The following is an 18,499-nucleotide window of genomic DNA, read 5'->3' as shown; positions in this document are numbered from 1 at the left end:
CTGAGGGAGTGGGCGCTGTGGGAGGGTCAGTGCTGAGGGAGCGGGTGCTGTGGGAGGGTCAGTGCTGAGGGAGCGGGCGCTGTGGGAGGGTCAGTGCTGAGGGAGTGGGTGCTGAGGGAGGGTCAGCGCTGAGGGAGTGGGCGCTGTGTGAGGGTCAGTGCTGAGGGAGCGGGCGCTGTGGGAGGGTAATCGGTCACCTGTAAAACTACTGGAGATCCTGCCACTGCCAGTTTGCGATGTAATTCCTGATTCTCTTCCCGAAGTTTCTTCAGGTCTTCCTCCAATTCCTCCTTCCTCGCTTTGAGGAGATGGACATACTCATTCCCCTCGACCTGATGTAAGGAGTGAGAGTGAGAATCAGGCAGGCTGGTGGGGCAAGGGAGGGGCATTCCTAGTGAGCCAGGCTGCCTCTGAGCAGTGGAGGTTGGGAGTGTTATCCAGGCTGGGTCACTCGAGGCTGAGGGGTTTAATCGGGAAGGGGGAATCGAGGGGTTATATTCCAGGCCGAGGGGTTTAATCAGGAAGGGGAATCGAGGGGTTATATTCCAGGCCGAGGGGTTTAATCGGGAAGGGGAGTGAGGGGTTATATTCCAGGCTGAGGGGTTTAATCGGGAAGGGGAGTGAGGGGTTATATTCCAGGCTGAGGGGTTTAATCAGGAAGGGGGAATCGAGGGGTTATATTCCAGGCCGAGGGGTTTATTCGGGAAGGGGAATCGAGGGGTTATATTCCAGGCTTAGGGGTTTAATCAGGAAGGGGAATCGAGGGGTTATATTCCAGGCCGAGGGGTTTAATCAGGAAGGGGAATCGAGGAGTTATATTCCAGGCCGAGGGGTTTAATCAGGAAGGGGGAATCGAGGGGTTATATTCCAGGCCGAGGGGTTTAATCAGGAAGGGGGAATCGAGGGGTTATATTCCAGGCCGAGGGGTTTAATCAGGAAGGGGGAATCGAGGGGTTATATTCCAGGCCGAGGGGTTTAATCGGGAAGGGGAATCGAGGGGTTATATTCCAGGCCGAGGGGTTTATTCAGGAAGGGGAATCGAGGGGTTATATTCCAGGCCGAGGGGTTTAATCAGGAAGGGGGAGTGAGGGGTTATATTCCAGGACGAGTGGTTTAATCAGGAAGGGGGAATCGAGGGGTTATATTCCAGGCCGAGGGGTTTAATCAGGAAGGGGGAATCGAGGGGTTATATTCCAGGCCGAGGGGTTTAATCAGGAAGGGGGAGTGAGGGGTTATATTCCAGGACGAGTGGTTTAATCAGGAAGGGGGAATTGAGGGGTTATATTCCAGGCCGAGGGGTTTAATCAGGAAGGGGGAATCGAGGGGTTATATTCCAGGCCGAGGGGTTTAATCAGGAAGGGGGAATCGAGGGGTTATATTCCAGGCCGAGGGGTTTAATCAGGAAGGGGGAATCGAGGGGTTATATTCCAGGCCGAGGGGTTTAATCAGGAAGGGGGAATCGAGGGGTTATATTCCAGGCCGAGGGGTTTAATCAGGAAGGGGAATCGAGGGGTTCTATTCCAGTCCGAGGGGTTTAATCAGGAAGGGGGAATCGAGGGGTTATATTCCAGGCCGAGGGGTTTAATCAGGAAGGGGGAATCGAGGGGTTATATTCCAGTCCGAGGGGTTTAATCAGGAAGGGGGAATCGAGGGGTTATATTCCAGGCCGAGGGGTTTAATCAGGAAGGGGGAATCGAGGGGTTATATTCCAGGCCGAGGGGTTTAATCAGGAAGGGGGAATCGAGGGGTTATATTCCAGGCCGAGGGGTTTAATCAGGAAGGGGGAGTGAGGGGTTATATTCCAGGACGAGTGGTTTAATCAGGAAGGGGGAATTGAGGGGTTATATTCCAGGCCGAGGGGTTTAATCAGGAAGGGGGAATCGAGGGGTTATATTCCAGGCCGAGGGGTTTAATCAGGAAGGGGGAATCGAGGGGTTATATTCCAGGCCGAGGGGTTTAATCAGGAAGGGGGAATCGAGGGGTTATATTCCAGGCCGAGGGGTTTAATCAGGAAGGGGGAATCGAGGGGTTATATTCCAGGCCGAGGGGTTTAATCAGGAAGGGGGAATCGAGGGGTTATATTCCAGGCCGAGGGGTTTAATCAGGAAGGGGAATCGAGGGGTTATATTCCAGTCCGAGGGGTTTAATCAGGAAGGGGGAATCGAGGGGTTATATTCCAGGCCGAGGGGTTTAATCAGGAAGGGGGAATCGAGGGGTTATATTCCAGTCCGAGGGGTTTAATCAGGAAGGGGGAATCGAGGGGTTATATTCCAGGCCGAGGGGTTTAATCAGGAAGGGGGAATCGAGGGGTTATATTCCAGGCCGAGGGGTTTAATCAGGAAGGGGAATCGAGGAGTTATATTCCAGGCTGAGGGGTTTAATCAGGAAGGGGGAATCGAGGGGTTATATTCCAGGCCGAGGGGTTTAATCAGGAAGGGGGAATCGAGGGGTTATATTCCAGGCCGAGGGGTTTAATCAGGAAGGGGAATCGAAGGGTTATATTCCAGGCCGAGGGGTTTAATCAGGAAGGGGGAATCGAGGGGCTATATTCCAGTCCGAGGGGTTTAATCAGGAAGGGGGAATCGAGGGGTTATTTTCCAGGCCGAGGGGTTTAATCAGGAAGGGGGAATCGAGGGGTTATATTCCAGGCCGAGGGGTTTAATCAGGAAGGGGGAATCGAGGGGTTATATTCCAGGCCGAGGGGTTTAATCAGGAAGGGGAATCGAAGGGTTATATTCCAGGCCGAGGGGTTTAATCAGGAAGGGGGAATCGAGGGGCTATATTCCAGTCCGAGGGGTTTAATCAGGAAGGGGGAATCGAGGGGTTATTTTCCAGGCCGAGGGGTTTAATCAGGAAGGGGGAATCGAGGGGTTATATTCCAGGCCGAGGGGTTTAATCGGGAAGGGGGAATCGAGGGGTTATATTCCAGGCCGAGGGGTTTAATCAGGAAGGGGGAATCGAGGGGTTATATTCCAGGCCGAGGGGTTTAATCGGGAAGGGGGAATCGAGGGGTTATATTCCAGGCCGAGGGGTTTAATCAGGAAGGGGGAATCGAGGGGGGAATGGCAGGTAAGTGGAGTTGTTCAGATGAGCCGCGATCTGATTGACCGGGGTAGTAGACTTCGTAGGTTGAATGGCCTGCGACGTGTAGGTGGCTTGCAGGCACTGCAGTTGCAGATGGGATCTTGCTGTGCATCAGCTGGCGACCAGGCCCCCTCCCCATCACTGCAGGGGAAGCAACCCGGGGCAAACGGTGGACCCCGCACCTCCAAACCCCAGCGGGAAGCAAATGCACCATTCCACCGCCCCCCTCCCCAATGTGTGCCCAGCATGGCTGGTGCCGCTGCCAACCTGGCGACTGGGGGGTGCAAATGCCGCCATTCTAGCGCCCCCTGCTGAACGCAATTGAAGGTGCCTCATTCTCGGGTATCTCAATGTTGTTCCTGGCATTCGGATTTGTCAGTAGTGGCATATGAGCGCTGGTTACTTCGGTGAGGGTGTTTCTCCATCACCAACGGTCAGTGAGTCCTTCTGGAACGGTGAAATCATCCGGATCATCTCTGAGGCACCTCCACCCCCACCCCCACCCCCACCACCCTGCCCAAATCCTGCCAGATCACCTGGGCTCTAACTGTCACACCGTCCGAAGGCCCATCCTGGAGGCTCCTCATCTCGGTGAGGGTGACGCAAGACTCGAGGGAACTCCTCCCGCTGGCATTCTCCTGCCCGGGCCCCTGAGTGGGTACAAAGAGCAAAGAGGGGGTCTGTAACATTCTGGGCATATTTGGGGAGGGGGCTGGTACGGGAGGACGGTGGGCACGAACCCCGTCGGCCGGCGAAGGCTACCGTGGTCGATCAGCCCTTCCGGCCTTGGAATTGCCCCTTTCTCAGGGAAGGCGGTGGATAGGCGAGGCGGACACCCTCACTGAAAGGCCGAAACAGCCAATTGGACGGTTGGGGAAGGGGGTGGTGCACTCTGACCTCTGACCCACAAGGCAGCAAAGTCAGAGTAGCCAATCACAGAGAGAGAGAGAGAGGACCTTGAGATATACACTTTTTAAGGGGAGGTTAATTTCGATAAATGTGAGGGGCTGTGTTTTGGAAAGGGAAAATCAGGGCAGGACTTAATGGTAAGGTCCTGGGGAGTGTTGGTGAACAAAGAGACCTTGGAGTGCAGGTTCATAGCTCCTTGAAAGTGGAGTTGCAGGTAGATAGGATAGTGAAGGCAGCGTTTGGTATGCTTTCCTTTATTGGCCAGAGTATTGAGTACAGGAGTTGGGAGGTCATGTTGCGGCTGTATCGGTGAGGCCGCTTTGGGAATACTGCGTTCGGTTCTGGTCTCCCCGCTACAGGAAGGATGTTGGGAAAGGGTTCAGGAAAGGGATTGAGCTACAGGGAGAGGCTGAACAGGCTGGGGCTGTTTTCCCTGGAGCGTCGGAGGCTGAGGGGTGACCTTATAGAGGTTTACAATATCATGAGGGGGACATGGATAGGGTAAATAGACAAGGTCTTTTCCCCCTGGGGTGGGGGAGCCCAGAACTAGAGGTTTATAAAACCATGAGGGGGGGACATGGATAGGGTAAATAGACAAGGTCTTTCCCCCCTGGGGTGGGGGAGCCCAGAACTAGAGGGGGGTAGGTTTAAGGTGAGAGGGGGGAAAGTGAATTGACTGGCAATGTTTTCCCCCAGAGGGTGGTGCGTGTGTGGAACGAGCTGCCAGAGGAAGTGGTGGGTTTTGTAGAACAGTTGATCTTCCGTAGTTACACCGGCACCACTCCCCACCTCTTCCTCCGCTACATTGATGACTGCATTGGCGCCACCTCGTGCTCCCGCGAGGAGGTTGAGCAATTCATCAACTTCACCAACACATTCCACCCCGACCTTTAATTTACCTGGACCATCTCTGACACCTCTCTCCCCTTCCTGGACCTCTCCATCACCATCAACGGTGACCGACTCAACACTGATGTTTTCTACGAACCCACTGACTCCCACAGCTACCTGGATTACATCTCCCCCCTACCCTGCCTCCTGTAAAAATGTTATCCCTTAATCCCAATTGTCCCGTAGTGCCCAGGGATGTGCACGTTAGGGTGGGTTGGCCGTGCTAAATTGTCCCGTAGTGCCCAGGGATGTACAGGTTAGGGTGGGATTGGCCGTGCTAAATTGTCCCCGTAGTGCCCAGGGATGTGCAGGTTAGGGTGGATTGGCCGTGCTAAATTGTCCCGTAGTGCCCAGGGTGTGCAGGTTAGGGTGGGTTGGCCGTGCTAAATTGTCCCATAGTGCCCAGGGATGTGCAGGTTAGGGTGGATTGGCCGTGCTAAATTGTCCCGTAGTGCCCAGGGATGTGCAGGTTAGGGTGGATTGGCCGTGCTAAATTGTCCCCGTAGTGCCCAGGGATGTGCAGGTTAGGGTGGGTTGGCCGTGCTAAATTGTCCCCATAGTGCCCAGGGATGTGCAGGTTAGGGTGGGTTGGCCGTGCTAAATTGTCCCGTAGTGCCCAGGGATGTGCAGGTTAGGGTGGATTGGCCGTGCTAAATTGTCCCCGTAGTGCCCAGGGATGTGCAGGTTTGGGTGGATTGGCCGTGCTAAATTGTCCCCGTAGTGCCCAGCGATGTGCAAGTTAGGGTGGATTGGCCGTGCTAAATTGTCCCCGTAGTGCCCAGGGATGTGCAGGTTAGGGTGGATTGGCCGTGCTAAATTGTCCCCATAGTGCCCAGGGATGTGCAGGTTAGGGTGGATTGCCCGTGCTAAATTGTCCTGTAGTGCCCAGGGATGTGCAGGTTAGGGTGGATTGGCCGTGCTAAATTGTCCCCGTAGTGCCCAGGGATGTGCAGGTTAGGGTGGATTGGCCGTGCTAAATTGTCCCCGTAGTGACCAGGGATGTACAGGTTAGGGTGGATTGGCCGTGCTAAATTGTCCCCGTAGTGCCCAGGGATGTGCAGGTTAGGGTGGATTGGCCGTGCTAAATTGTCCCCGTAGTGCCCAGGGACGTGCAGGTTAGGGTGGATTGGCCGTGCTAAATTGTCCCCATGGTGCCCAGAGATGTGCAGGTTAGGGTGGATTGGCCGTGCTAAATTGTCCCATAGTGCCCAGGGATGTGTAGGTTAGGGTGGGATTGGCCGTGCTAAATTGTCCCCGTAGTGCCCAGGGATGTGCAGGTTATGGTGGATTGGCCGTGCTAATTTGTCCCCATAGTGCCCAGGGATGTGCAGGTTAGGGTGGGTTGGCCGTGCTAAATTGACCCGTAGTGCCCAGGGATGTGCAGGTTAGGGTGGATTGGCCGTGCTAAATTGTCCCCGTAGTACCCAGGGATGTGCAGGTTAGGGTGGATTGGCCATGCTAAATTGTCCCCGTAGTACCCAGGGATGTGCACGTTAGGGTGGATTGGCCGTGCTAAATTGTCCCCGTAGTACCCAGGGATGTGCAGGTTAGGGTGGATTGCCCGTGCTAAATTGTCCTGTAGTGCCCAGGGATGTGCAGGTTAGGGTGGATTGGCCATGCTAAATTGTCCCCGTAGTTCCCAGGGATGTGCAGGTTAGGTTGGATTGGCCGTGCTAAATTGTCCCCGTAGTGCCCAGGGATGTGCAGGTTAGGGTGGATTGGCCGTGCTAAATTGTCCCGTAGTGCCCAGGGATGTGCAGGTTATGGTGGATTGGCCGTGCTAAATTGTCCCCGTAGTGCCCAGGGATGTGCAGGTTAGGGTGGGTTGTCCGTGCTAAATTGTCCCGTAGTGCCCAGGGATGTGCAGGTTATGGTGGATTGGCCGTGCTAAATTGTCCCCGTAGTGCCCAGGTATGTGCAGGTTAGGGTGGATTGGCCGTGCTAAATTGTCCCCGTAGTGCCCACGGATGTGCAGGTTAGGGTGGATTGGCCGTGCTAAATTGTCCCCATGGTGCCCAGGGATGTGCAGGTTAGGGTGGATTGGCCGTGCTAAATTGTCCCCGTAGTGCCCAGGGATGTGCAGGTTAGGGTGGGATTGGCCGTGCTAAATTGTCCCTGTAGTGCCCAGTGATGTGCAGGTTATGGTGGATTGGCCGTGCTAAATTGTCCCCGTAGTGCCCAGGGATGTGCAGGTTAGGGTGGATTGGCCGTGCTAAATTGTCCCCGTAGTGCCCAGGGATGTGCAGGTTAGGGTGGATTGGCCATGCTAAATTGTCCCCGTAGTGCCCTGGGATGTGCAGGTTATGGTGGATTGGCCGTGCTAAATTGTCCCTGTAGTGCCCAGGGATGTGCAGGTTAGGGTGGATTGGCCGTGCTAAATTGTCCCCGTAGTGCCCAGGGATGTGCAGATTAGGGTGGATTGGCCATGCTAAATTGTCCCCGTAGTGCCCAGGGATGTGCGGGTTAGGGTGGATTGGCCGTGCTAAATTGTCCCCGTAGTGCCCAGGGATGTGCAGGTTAGGGTGGATTGGCCGTGCTAAATTGTCCCCTAGTGCCCAGGGATGTGCAGGTTAGGGTGGATTGGCCGTGCTAAATTGTCCCCGTAGTGCCCTGGGATGTGCCGGTTATGGTGGATTGGCCGTGCTAAATTGTCCCGTAGTGCCCAGGGATGTGCAGGTTAGGGTGGATTGGCCGTGCTAAATTGTCCCGTAGTGCCCAGGGATGTGCGGGTTTGGGTGGATTAGCCGTGCTAAATTGTCCCCGTAGTGCCCCGGGATGTGCAGGTCAGAGTGGGTTGGCCGTGCTAAATTGTCCCCGTAGTGCCCAGGGATGTGCAGGTTAGGGTGGATTGGCCGTGCTAAATTGTCCCCGTAGTGCCCAGGGGTGTGCAGGTTAGGGTGGGTTGGCCATGCTAAATTGTCCCCGTGGTGCCCAGGGATGTGTAGGTGAGGGTGGATTGGCCGTGCTAAATTGTCCCCGTAGTGCCCAGGGATGTGCAGGTTAGGGTGGGATTGACCGTGCTAAATTGTCCCGTAGTGCCCAGGGATGTGCAGGTTAGGGTGGATTGGCCGTGCTAAATTGTCCCCGTAGTGCCCAGGGATGAGCAGGTTAGGGTGGATTGGCCATGCTAAATTGTCCCCGTAGTGCCCAGGGATGAGCAGGTTAGGGTGGATTGGCCGTGCTAAATTGTCCCCGTAGTGTCCAGGGATGTGCAGGTTAGGGTGGATTGGCCATGCTAAATTGTCCCCGTAGTGCCCAGGGATGAGCAGGTTAGGGTGGATTGGCCGTGCTAAATTGTCCCCGTAGTGTCCAGGGATGTGCAGGTTAGGGTGGATTGGCCATGCTAAATTGTCCCATAGTGCCCAGGGATGTACAGGTTAGGGTGGATTGGCCGTGCTAAATTGTCCCATAGTGCCCAGGGATGTACAGGTTAGGGTGGATTGGCCATGCTAAATTGTCCCCGTAGTGCCCAGGGATGTGCGGGTTAGGGTGGATTAGCCGTGCTAAATTGTCCCCGTAGTGCCCAGGGATGTGCAGGTTAGAGTGGGTTGGCCGTGCTAAATTGTCCCCTTAGTGCCCAGGGATATGCAGGTTAGGGTTGATTGGCCATGCTAAATTGTCCCCGTAGTGCCCAGGGGTGTGCAGGTTAGGGTGGGTTGGCCGTGCTAACTTGTCCCCGTGGTGCCCAGGGATGTGTAGGTGAGGGTGGATTGGCCGTGCTAAATTGTCCCCGTAGTGCCCAGGGATGTGCAGGTTAGGGTGGGATTGACCGTGCTAAATTGTCCCGTAGTGCCCAGGGATGTGCAGGTTAGGGTGGGTTGGCCGTGCTAAATTGTCCCCGTAGTGCCCAGGGATGAGCAGGTTAGGGTGGATTGGCCGTGCTAAATTGTCCCCGTAGTGCCCAGGGATGTGCAGGTTAGGGTGGGTTGGCCGTGCTAAATTGTCCCGTAGTGCCCAGGGATGTGCAGGTTAGGGTGGATTGGCCGTGCTAAATTGTCCCCGTAGTGCCCAGGGATGTGCAGGTTAGGGTGGATTGGCCGTGCTAAATTGTCCCGTAGTGCCCAGGGATGTGCAGGTTAGGGTGGATTGGCCGTGCTAAATTGTCCCCGTAGTGCCCAGGGATGTGTAGGTTAGGTGCATTAGTTAGAGGGTGAATATAGGTAACAGGATTGGATCTGGATGGGTTACTCTTCGGAGGGTGGGTGTGGGCTTGATGGGCCGAAGGGCCTGCTCCCACACTGTTGGGTTTCAATGATTCTATGCTATTCTACTGGAAAAAGATAATGTTGTGGAGGAGAATACCGAGGTACAGGCTACTGGACCAGACGGGATTGAGGTTCATAGGGAGGAGGTGTTAACAATTCCGGAAAGTGTGAAAATAGATAAGTCCCCAGGGCCGGATGGGATTTATCCTCGGATTCCTTGGGATGTCGGGGAGGAGATTGCAGAGCCTTAGGCTTCGATCTTTATATCGTCTTTGTATACAGGAATAGTGCCAGAAGGCTAGAGGACAGCAAATGTTCCCTTGTTCAAAAAGGGGAGTAGAGACAACCCTGGGACCTATAGACCAGTGAGCCTTACTTCGGTTGTGGGTAAAGTGTTGCAAAAGGATTATAAGAGATAGGATTTACAATCATCTGGAAAGGAATAAGTTGATTCGGGATAGTCAGCACGGTTTTGTGGAGGGTCGGTCGTGCCTCACCAACCTTATTGAGTTCTTTGAGATGGTGACCAAACAGGTAGATGAGGGGAAAGTTGTTGATGTGGTGGATATGGATTTGGGGGAACGTGGGGAGAAGGGGATGTGGGGAGAGTGGGATGTGGGGAAGGGAGATGTGGGGAGAGTGGGAGGTGGGGGAGAGGGATGTGTGGAAGGGGTATGTGGGGAGAATGGGATATGGGGAAGGGGGATGTGGTGGAGAGGGGTGTGTGGGGAGAGGGATGTATGGGGAGAGGGGGATGTGGGGGAGAGAAGGATGTGGGGGACAGGGGGATATGGGGGAGAGGAGGATGTGGGGGAGGGGGGATGTGGGGAAGGGGGATGTGGGGCGAGTGGGATGTGGGGAAGGGGGATGTGGGGGAGAGGGATGTGGGGAAGGGGGATGTGGGGCGAGTGGGATGTGTGGAAGGGGGATGTGGGGGAGAGGGATGTGTGGGGAGAGGGAGATGTGGGGTAGAAGGGGATGTGGGGGAAAGGGGGATGTAGGGAGAGGGGGATGTGGGGAGGGGGATGTAGGGGAGAGGGGGATGTGGGGGGAGGGGGATGTAGGGGAGAGGGGGATGTGGGGAGAGGGGGATGTGGGGAGAGTGGGATGTGGGGAAGGGGGATGTGGTGGAGAGGGGTGTGTGGGGAGAGGGGGATGTGGGGGAGAGGAGGATGTGGGGGACAGGGGAATATGGGGGAGAGGAGGATGTGGGAGAGGGGGATGTGGGGGAGGGGGATGTGGGGAGAGGGGGATGTGGGGAGAGGGGGTGTGGGGGAGAGGGGGATGTGGGGAAAGGGGGTGTGGGGGGAGAGGGGGCTGTGGGGAGAGGGATTTATGGGGAGAGTGGGATGTGGGGAGGGGGATGTGGGGGAGAGGGGGATGTGGGGAGAGAGGGGGAATGTGGGGGAGAGGGGGAATGTGGAGAGAGAGGGGGATGTGGGGAGAGTGGGGTGTGTGGGGAGAGGGGGATGTGGGGGAGAGGGGAATGTGGGGAGAGGGGGACCTGGGGAGAGGGATGTGTGGAGGATAGGGGGATGTGGGGGAGAGGGGGATGTGGGGAGAGGGATGTGTGGGGGAGAGGGATGTGGGGAGAGGGGGACCTGGGGAGAGGGATGTGTGGGTGATAGGGGGATGTGGGGGAGAGAGGGATGTGGGGGAGAGGGGGATGTGGGGAGAGGGATGTGTTGGGGAGAAGGGAACGTGGGGAGAGGGGGATGTGGGGGAGAGGGGGATGTGGTGAGAGGGATGTGTGGGGGAGAGGGGGACGTGGGGAGAGTGGGGCGTGTGGGGAGGCTGTGTGTGTGTGGGGAGAGCAAGGGGCCCCGTTACCTCCTTGCCTCCCTGGGCTGCCGTCCTGCGGAGCTCGTTGTTGGCCGCTCTGAGACGCTCCACCAGGAAACGTGCTTCTTCGAACCTTTGCGCCACCATCTCCTTGACCTTGCGGTCCCGCGCGTGGAAAGCCTGCAGTTCCTCGCACCTCTCCTTCAGCTCCTGGTTACTCTGGCGGATGGCGTCTGTGGAGTGCGGGGCAGGGGGAGAGGGGAACGGCAAATCCCAAAAGTCATTAGTTCCGACATCGGGGCGTGACCTCTACGGGGAAATCTCGCCGTTTGTCTCCCCCCCCCACCCCTCAAACCCCTCCAGCGTCCTCTGAGCTCCAGTGTCTGTCTCCCTCCCTCTTTGCCTCAATCCAAAATGGCCGCCGCACTCTCCCTGGCCATACCCCCAGAGGGAGCCATCTTGCCCCCTATTCCAGATTCCCAGAATCTGCCCTCACCTCCAACCGTTGGGAGCCTCCGTGGGGCTTTAACACCTGGAAAACCTGCACCCCGAACCCCCCCCGACCCGGCCAAACCCATCACCCAGAACCACCCCTCAACCCCCTTTCCAATCTTCCAGGAGGGAAACGGAAACGGGCCTAATCCTGAACCTAACCTCGTCCCGCGCAAACCCTGCCCTGCTCCCGGCCCCGTATCCCTCCCCAAACCTTCCCAATTCACGGACTTATCCGAAAGTCTTTTAAACTGGACCCGCGACCACCACTCCCTCAGGAAGGTCACTCCACACACACAGACCGCCCTCCGCGTTAAAATTAAAACTTTGCCGCCCGTCTCACTTTAAAAATCTGAAATCCTCTCACTTTAAAAAAGGTGCTCCCCCCGCCCCAAGTCTTGAAATCCCCCACCCCAGGGGGAAAAGAGACCCTGCTCTCGTCACCCTATCTCGACCCCTCGTGATTTCACGAACATCTCGAAAGGTCCCGCGAGAAACATCCCAGCCCAAGCCGATAACTCAAACCCTCCAACATCCTGGTGACGTCTTCTCTGAAGCCTCTCCAGCTTTTTAATAATACCCTTCAGAGGAAAGAGGAAATTGCCCCTCGTGTCCCTTCTCAATCTTTGTGACGGAGTAATTGGGACGTACAGCGCGGAAACAGACCCTTCGGTCCTACTCGTCCGTGCTGACCCTGCTTTCCGAACCTAATTCAGCCCCCATTCCCCAGCACTTGGCCCATCTCCCTCTAATCCCTTCCTATCCATGTCCCCCCCCACCCATCCTTTTAAATGTTATCATTGTACCAGCCCCCACCACTTCCTCTGGCAGCTCATCCCAACCTCTGCGTGAAAACGTTGCCCCCTCGGTCTCTTTTATATCTTCCCCCTCTCACCTTAAACTTACGCCCCTCTAGTTCTGGACCCCCCCCATCCCAGGGGGAAAAGACCTTGTCTATTTACCCTATCCATGTCCCCCCCTCATGATTTTATAAACCTCTAGTTCTGGGCTCCCCCACCCCAGGGGGAAAAGACCTTGTCTGTTTACCCTATCCATGTCCCCCTCATGATTTTATAAACCTCTAGTTCTGGGCTCCCCCACCCCAGGGGGAAAAGACCTTGTCTACTTACCCTATCCATACCCCCCCGTCATGATTTTATAAACCTCTAGTTCTGGGCTCCCCCACCCCAGGGGGGAAAAGACCTTGTCTATTTACCCTATCCATGTCCCCCCCTCATGATTTTATAAATCTCTAGTTCTGGGCTCCCCCACCCCAGGGGGAAAAGACCTTGTCTATTTACCCTATCCATGCCCCCCCTCATGATTTTATAAACCTCTAGTTCTGGACTCCCCCACCCCAGGGGGGAAAAGACCTTGTCTATTTACCCTATCCATGTCCCCCTCATGATTTTATAAACCTCTAGTTCTGGGCTCCCCCACCCCGGGGGGGAAAAGACCTTGTCTATTTACCCTATCCATACCCCCCCGTCATGATTTTATAAACCTCTAGTTCTGGGCTCCCCCACCCCAGGGGGGAAAAGACCTTGTCTATTTACCCTATCCATGTCCCCCCTCATGATTTTATAACCCTCTAGTTCTGGGCTCCCCCACCCCAGGGGGAAAAGACCTTGTCTATTTACCCTATCCATGTCCCCCCCTCATGATTTTATAAATCTCTAGTTCTGGGCTCCCCCACCCCAGGGGGAAAAGACCTTGTCTATTTACCCTATCCATGCCCCCCTCATGATTTTATAACCCTCTAGTTCTGGGCTCCCACACCCCAGGGGGGGAAAAGACCTTGTCTATTTACCCTATTCATGCCCCCCCTCATGATTTTATAACCCTCGAGTTCTGGGCTCCCCTACCCCAGGGGGAAAAGACCTTGTCTATTTACCCTATCCATGCCCCTCCTCATGATTTTATAAATCTCTAGTTCTGGACTCCCCCACCCCAGGGGGAAAAGACCTTGTCTATTTACCCTATCCATGCCCCCCTCATGATTTTATAAACCTCTAGTTCTGGGCTCCCCCACCCCAGGGGGGGAAAAGACCTTGTCTGTTTACCCTATCCATGCCCTCTCACCTTTAAAAAATCCACAACTCCAGGGGGATTAAAACACTTTGCCATTCACGCTATCTACCCCCCTCGTGATTTTCCAACCCTCAACAGGTATCCCCCGCTGTCTGAAAGTGGTGTTCCTGCGAAACCGTTTGGAAGCCAAAATGGCAGAGAGAAAAGAAGATGTCATTTATACGGGAAAAATTTCACCTTCTTTCGGAAAAGGGAAAATCCCCTTCGGACTTCTCCTGGTGAGCGAGAACAGGTGGGAATGTCGGGCTTTCGGAGAAGCAGAGGGGCGTGAGGCGAACTTCCGAAAAGCAGGGGTCGCCTGGATAGGGTCACCCCTCTGGGGGAATTCATTGAGTTGATTTCAGAGATTCTCCAAGGTGTGGAAACAGGCCCTTCGGCCCAACAAGTCCACACCGACCCTCCAAAGATCAACCCACCCAGACCCGTTCCCCTTACCTATTGCTCGACATTTACCCCTGTCAAATGCACCTAACCTGCACATCCCTGGGCACTACGGGGACAATTTAGCACGGCCAATCCACCCTAACCTGCACATCCCTGGGCACTACGGGGACAATTTAGCACGGCCAATCCCGCCCTAACCTGCACATTCCTGGGCACTACGGGGACAATTTAGCACGGCCAATCCACCCTAACCTGCACATTCCTGGGCACTACGGGACAATTTAGCACGGCCAATCCACCCTAACCTGCACATCCCTGGGCACTACGGGGACAATTTAGCACGGCCAATCCCACCCTAACCTGCACATCCCTGGGCACTACGGGGACAATTTAGCACGGCCAATCCACCCTAACCTGCACATCCCTGGGCACTACGGGGACAATTTAGCACGGCCAATCCACCCTAACCTGCACATCCCTGGGCACTACGGGGACAATTTAGCACGGCCAACCCACCCTAACCTGCACATCCCTGGGCACTACGGGACAATTTAGCACGGCCAATCCACCCTAACCTGCACATCCCTGGGCACTACGGGGACAATTTAGCACGGCCAATCCCACCCTAACCTGCACATCCCTGGGCACTACGGGGACAATTTAGCACGGCCAATCCACCCTAACCTGCACATCCCTGGGCACTACGGGGACAATTTAGCACGGCCAATCCACCCTAACCTGCACATCCCTGGGCACTACGGGGACAATTTAGCACGGCCAACCCACCCTAACCTGCACATCCCTGGGCACTACGGGACAATTTAGCACGGCCAATCCACCCTAACCTGCACATCCCTGGGCACTACGGGACAATTTAGCACGGCCAATCCACCCTAACCTGCACATCCCTGGGCACTACGGGGACAATTTAGCACGGCCAATCCACCCTAACCTGCACATCCCTGGGCATTACGGGACAATTTAGCACGGCCAATCCACCCTAACCTGCACATCCCTGGGCACTACGGGGACAATTTAGCACGGCCAATCCACCCTAACCTGTACATCCCTGGGCACTACGGGGACAATTTAGCACGGCCAATCCACCCTAACCTGCACATCCCTGGGCACTACGGGGACAATTTAGCACGGCCAATCCACCCTAACCTGCACATCCCTGGGCACTACGGGGACAATTTAGCACGGTCAATCCAACGTGACCTGCACATCCCTGGACACTACCGGGACAATTTAGCACGGCCAATCCACCCTAACCTGTACATCCCTGGGCACTACGGGGACAATTTAGCATGGCCAATCCACCCTAACCTGCACATCCCTGGGCACTACGAGACAATTTAGCACGGCCAATCCACCCTAACCTGCACATCCCTGGGCACTATGGGACAATTTAGCACGGCCAATCCACCCTAACCTGCACATCCCTGGGCACTACGGTGACAATTTAGCATGGCCAATCCACCCTAACCTGCACATCCCTGGGCACTACGGGGACAATTTAGCACGGCCAATCCATCCTAACCTGTACATCCCTGGGCACTACGGGGACAATTTAGCATGGCCAATCCACCCTAACCTGCACATCCCTGGGCACTACGGGACAATTTAGCACGGCCAATCCACCCTAACCTGCTCATCCCTGGGCACTACGGGACAATTTAGCATGGCCAATCCACCCTAACCTGCACATCCCTGGGCTCTGTGGGGACAATTTAGCACGGCCAATCCACCCTAACCTGCACATCCCTGGGCACTACGGGACAATTTAGCACGGCCAATCCACCCTAACTTGCACATCCCTGGGCACTATGGGACAATTTAGCATGGCCAATCCACCCTAACCTGCACATCCCTGGGCACTACGGGGACAATTTAGCACGGCCAATCCACCCTAACCTGTACATCCCTGGGCACTACGGGGACAATTTAGCATGGCCAATTCACCCTAACCTACACATCCCTGGGCACTATGGGGACAATTTAGCATGGCCAATCCACCCTAACCTGCACATCCCTGGGCACTACGGTGACAATTTAGCATGGCCAATCCACCCTAACCTGCACATCCCTGGGCACTATGGGACAATTTAGCACGGCCAATCCACCCTAACCTGCACGTCCCTGGGCACTAAGGGGACAATTTAGCATGGCCAATCCACCCTAACCTGCACATCCCTGGGCACTACGGGACAATTTAGCACGGCCAATCCACCCTAACCTGCACATCCCTGGGCACTACGGGGACAATTTAGCACGGCCAATCCACCCTAACCTGCACATCCCTGGGCATTACGGGGACAATTTAGCACGGCCAATCCACCCTAACCTGCACATCCCTGGGCACTACGGGGACAATTTAGCATGGCCAATCCACCCTAACCTGTACATCCCTGGGCACTACGGGACAATTTAGCACGGCCAATCCACCCTAACCTGCACATCCCTGGGCACTACGGGGACAATTTAGCACGGCCAATCCACCCTAACCTGCACATCCCTGGGCACTACGGGGACAATTTAGCACGGCTAATCCACCCTAACCTGCACATCCCTGGGCACTACGGGGACAATTTAGCACGGTCAATCCACCGTGACCTGCACATCCCTGGACACTACCGGGACAATTTAGCACAGCCAATCCACCCTAATCTGTACATCCCTGGGCACTACGGGGACAATTTAGCACGGCCAATCCACCCTAACCTGCACATCCCTGGGCACTACGGGGACAATTTAGCACGGCCAATCCACCATAACCTGCACATCCCTGGGCACTACGGGGACAATTTAGCATGGCCAATCCAACCTAACCTGCACATCCCTGGCACTACGGGGACAATTTAGCACGGCTAATCCACCCTAACCTGTACATCCCTGGGCACTACGGGACAATTTAGCACGGCCAATCCACCCTAACCTGCACATCCCTGGGCTCTACGGGGACAATTAAGCACGGCCAATCCCACCCTAACCTGCACATCCCTGGGCTCTACGGGGACAATTAAGCACGGCCAATCCACCCTAACCTGCACATCCCTGGGCACTACGGGGACAACTTAGCACGGCCAATCCACCCTAACCTGCACATCCCTGGGCACTATGGGACAATTTAGCACGGCCAATCCACCCTAACCTGCACATCCCTGGGCACTACGGGGACAATTTAGCATGGCCAATCCAACCTAACCTGCACATCCCTGGCACTACGGGGACAATTTAGCACGGCTAATCCACCCTAACCTGTACATCCCTGGGCACTACGGGACAATTTAGCACGGCCAATCCACCCTAACCTGCACATCCCTGGGCTCTACGGGGACAATTAAGCACGGCCAATCCCACCCTAACCTGCACATCCCTGGGCTCTACGGGGACAATTAAGCACGGCCAATCCACCCTAACCTGCACATCCCTGGGCACTACGGGGACAACTTAGCACGGCCAATCCACCCTAACCTGCACATCCCTGGGCACTATGGGACAATTTAGCACGGCCAATCCACCCTAACCTGCACATCCCTGGGCACTATGGGACAATTTAGCACGGCCAATCCACCCTAACCTGCACATCCCTGGGCACTATGGGACAATTTAGCACGGCCAATCCACCCTAACCTGCATATCTTTGGACTGTGGGAGCACCTGGGCTAAACCCACGCAGACACGGGGGAAAATGTGCAAACTCCACACAGACAGTCGCCCGAGGGAAGGAATCGATCCCGGGTCCCTGGCGCCGTGAGGCAGCGGTCATAAAAGAGGGAAATATGTCCCAGGCTCTCTCTGTAACCCAAACCCTCCGTTCCCCAGCAATGTCCTGGTAAATCTCTTCCCGGATCTCTCTCCAGCTTCGATAACATCCTTCCTATTACAGGGCGACCGGAACTGGGCACAGTATCCCAGAACAGGCCGTCGCCAACCTCCTGTACATCTCCCCGCCACCCCATGCCAATCGCGGGCACGCCCTCACCTCGGAGGCTGGCGTTGTCAGCCTGAAGCTCTCGGTTGAGTTGCAGGAGGGCGCCCAGGCTGGGGTATTCGCCCCGTAGAGGCGGCGCAGCGATTCTCTGGCGGCTCCCCTGTCCCTCGTCCTCGCCCATGGTCTCCGGCCCGCTGCCCAGACTGCTGGTGGGCTGCACTACCATCTCCGTCAGGAGGGTGCCCTGGACACGGGACATGTGGGAGCTGAGGACGGGTGGGGAGACCGTGAGGTGGGGAGTGGGTGGGGGGGGGGGGGGTGGGGGAGAACGGGAAAGAGCAGAGATAAGCCCGAAGAATGAGGCTGGTGCAGGATGGGGGGAGGCTGCGAATGGACAGAAGGAGAGGTGGAGGAGGGTGCAGGTGGAGGGGCAGGTTGGAGACAGAGAGGGCTGCAGAGACAGAGAAATGTATTACCATCAGTAATGTAACCCTCGCTCTCCCGTACACTGGATTACTGTCCAGTAATATAACCCCCCGCACTCCCGTACCCTGGATTACTGTCCAGTAATATAACCCCCGCACTCCCGTACCCTGGATTACTTTCCAGTAATATAAACCCCCGCACTCCCGTACCCTGGATTACTATCCAGTAATATAACCCCCCGCTCTCCCGTACCCTGGATTACTGTCCAGTAATATAACCCCCCGCTCTCCCGTACCCT

General features: G+C 55.8%; 1 protein-coding gene across 1 annotated transcript in view; it reads right to left on the bottom strand.

Annotated features, from left to right (window-relative positions):
- ikbkg (inhibitor of nuclear factor kappa B kinase regulatory subunit gamma) overlaps nt 1-18,194 on the bottom strand; it is a 64,996-nt gene extending 46,802 nt beyond the window's left edge. The window contains exons 1-4 of the mRNA XM_087985279.1: nt 17,827-18,194; nt 10,920-11,104; nt 3,621-3,734; nt 198-332 (exon numbers count right to left, since the gene is read on the bottom strand). Of these exons, the coding sequence (XP_087841405.1) occupies nt 198-332; nt 3,621-3,734; nt 10,920-11,104; nt 17,827-18,034 (642 nt within the window). The 5' untranslated portion in view covers nt 18,035-18,194. The remainder of the gene's footprint in view (nt 1-197; nt 333-3,620; nt 3,735-10,919; nt 11,105-17,826) is intronic.
- Between the last annotated feature and the right edge of the window lie 305 nt (nt 18,195-18,499).

This window comes from Chiloscyllium plagiosum, unplaced genomic scaffold (genome assembly GCF_037043375.1).
Source record: "Chiloscyllium plagiosum isolate Xiang-an unplaced genomic scaffold, Cpla_swu_hap1 HiC_scaffold_51, whole genome shotgun sequence".
Classification (NCBI taxonomy): domain Eukaryota; kingdom Metazoa; phylum Chordata; class Chondrichthyes; order Orectolobiformes; family Hemiscylliidae; genus Chiloscyllium; species Chiloscyllium plagiosum.
Note: the sequence above shows the minus strand (reverse complement) of the source record. Positions and strands in the feature narration are given on the sequence as shown.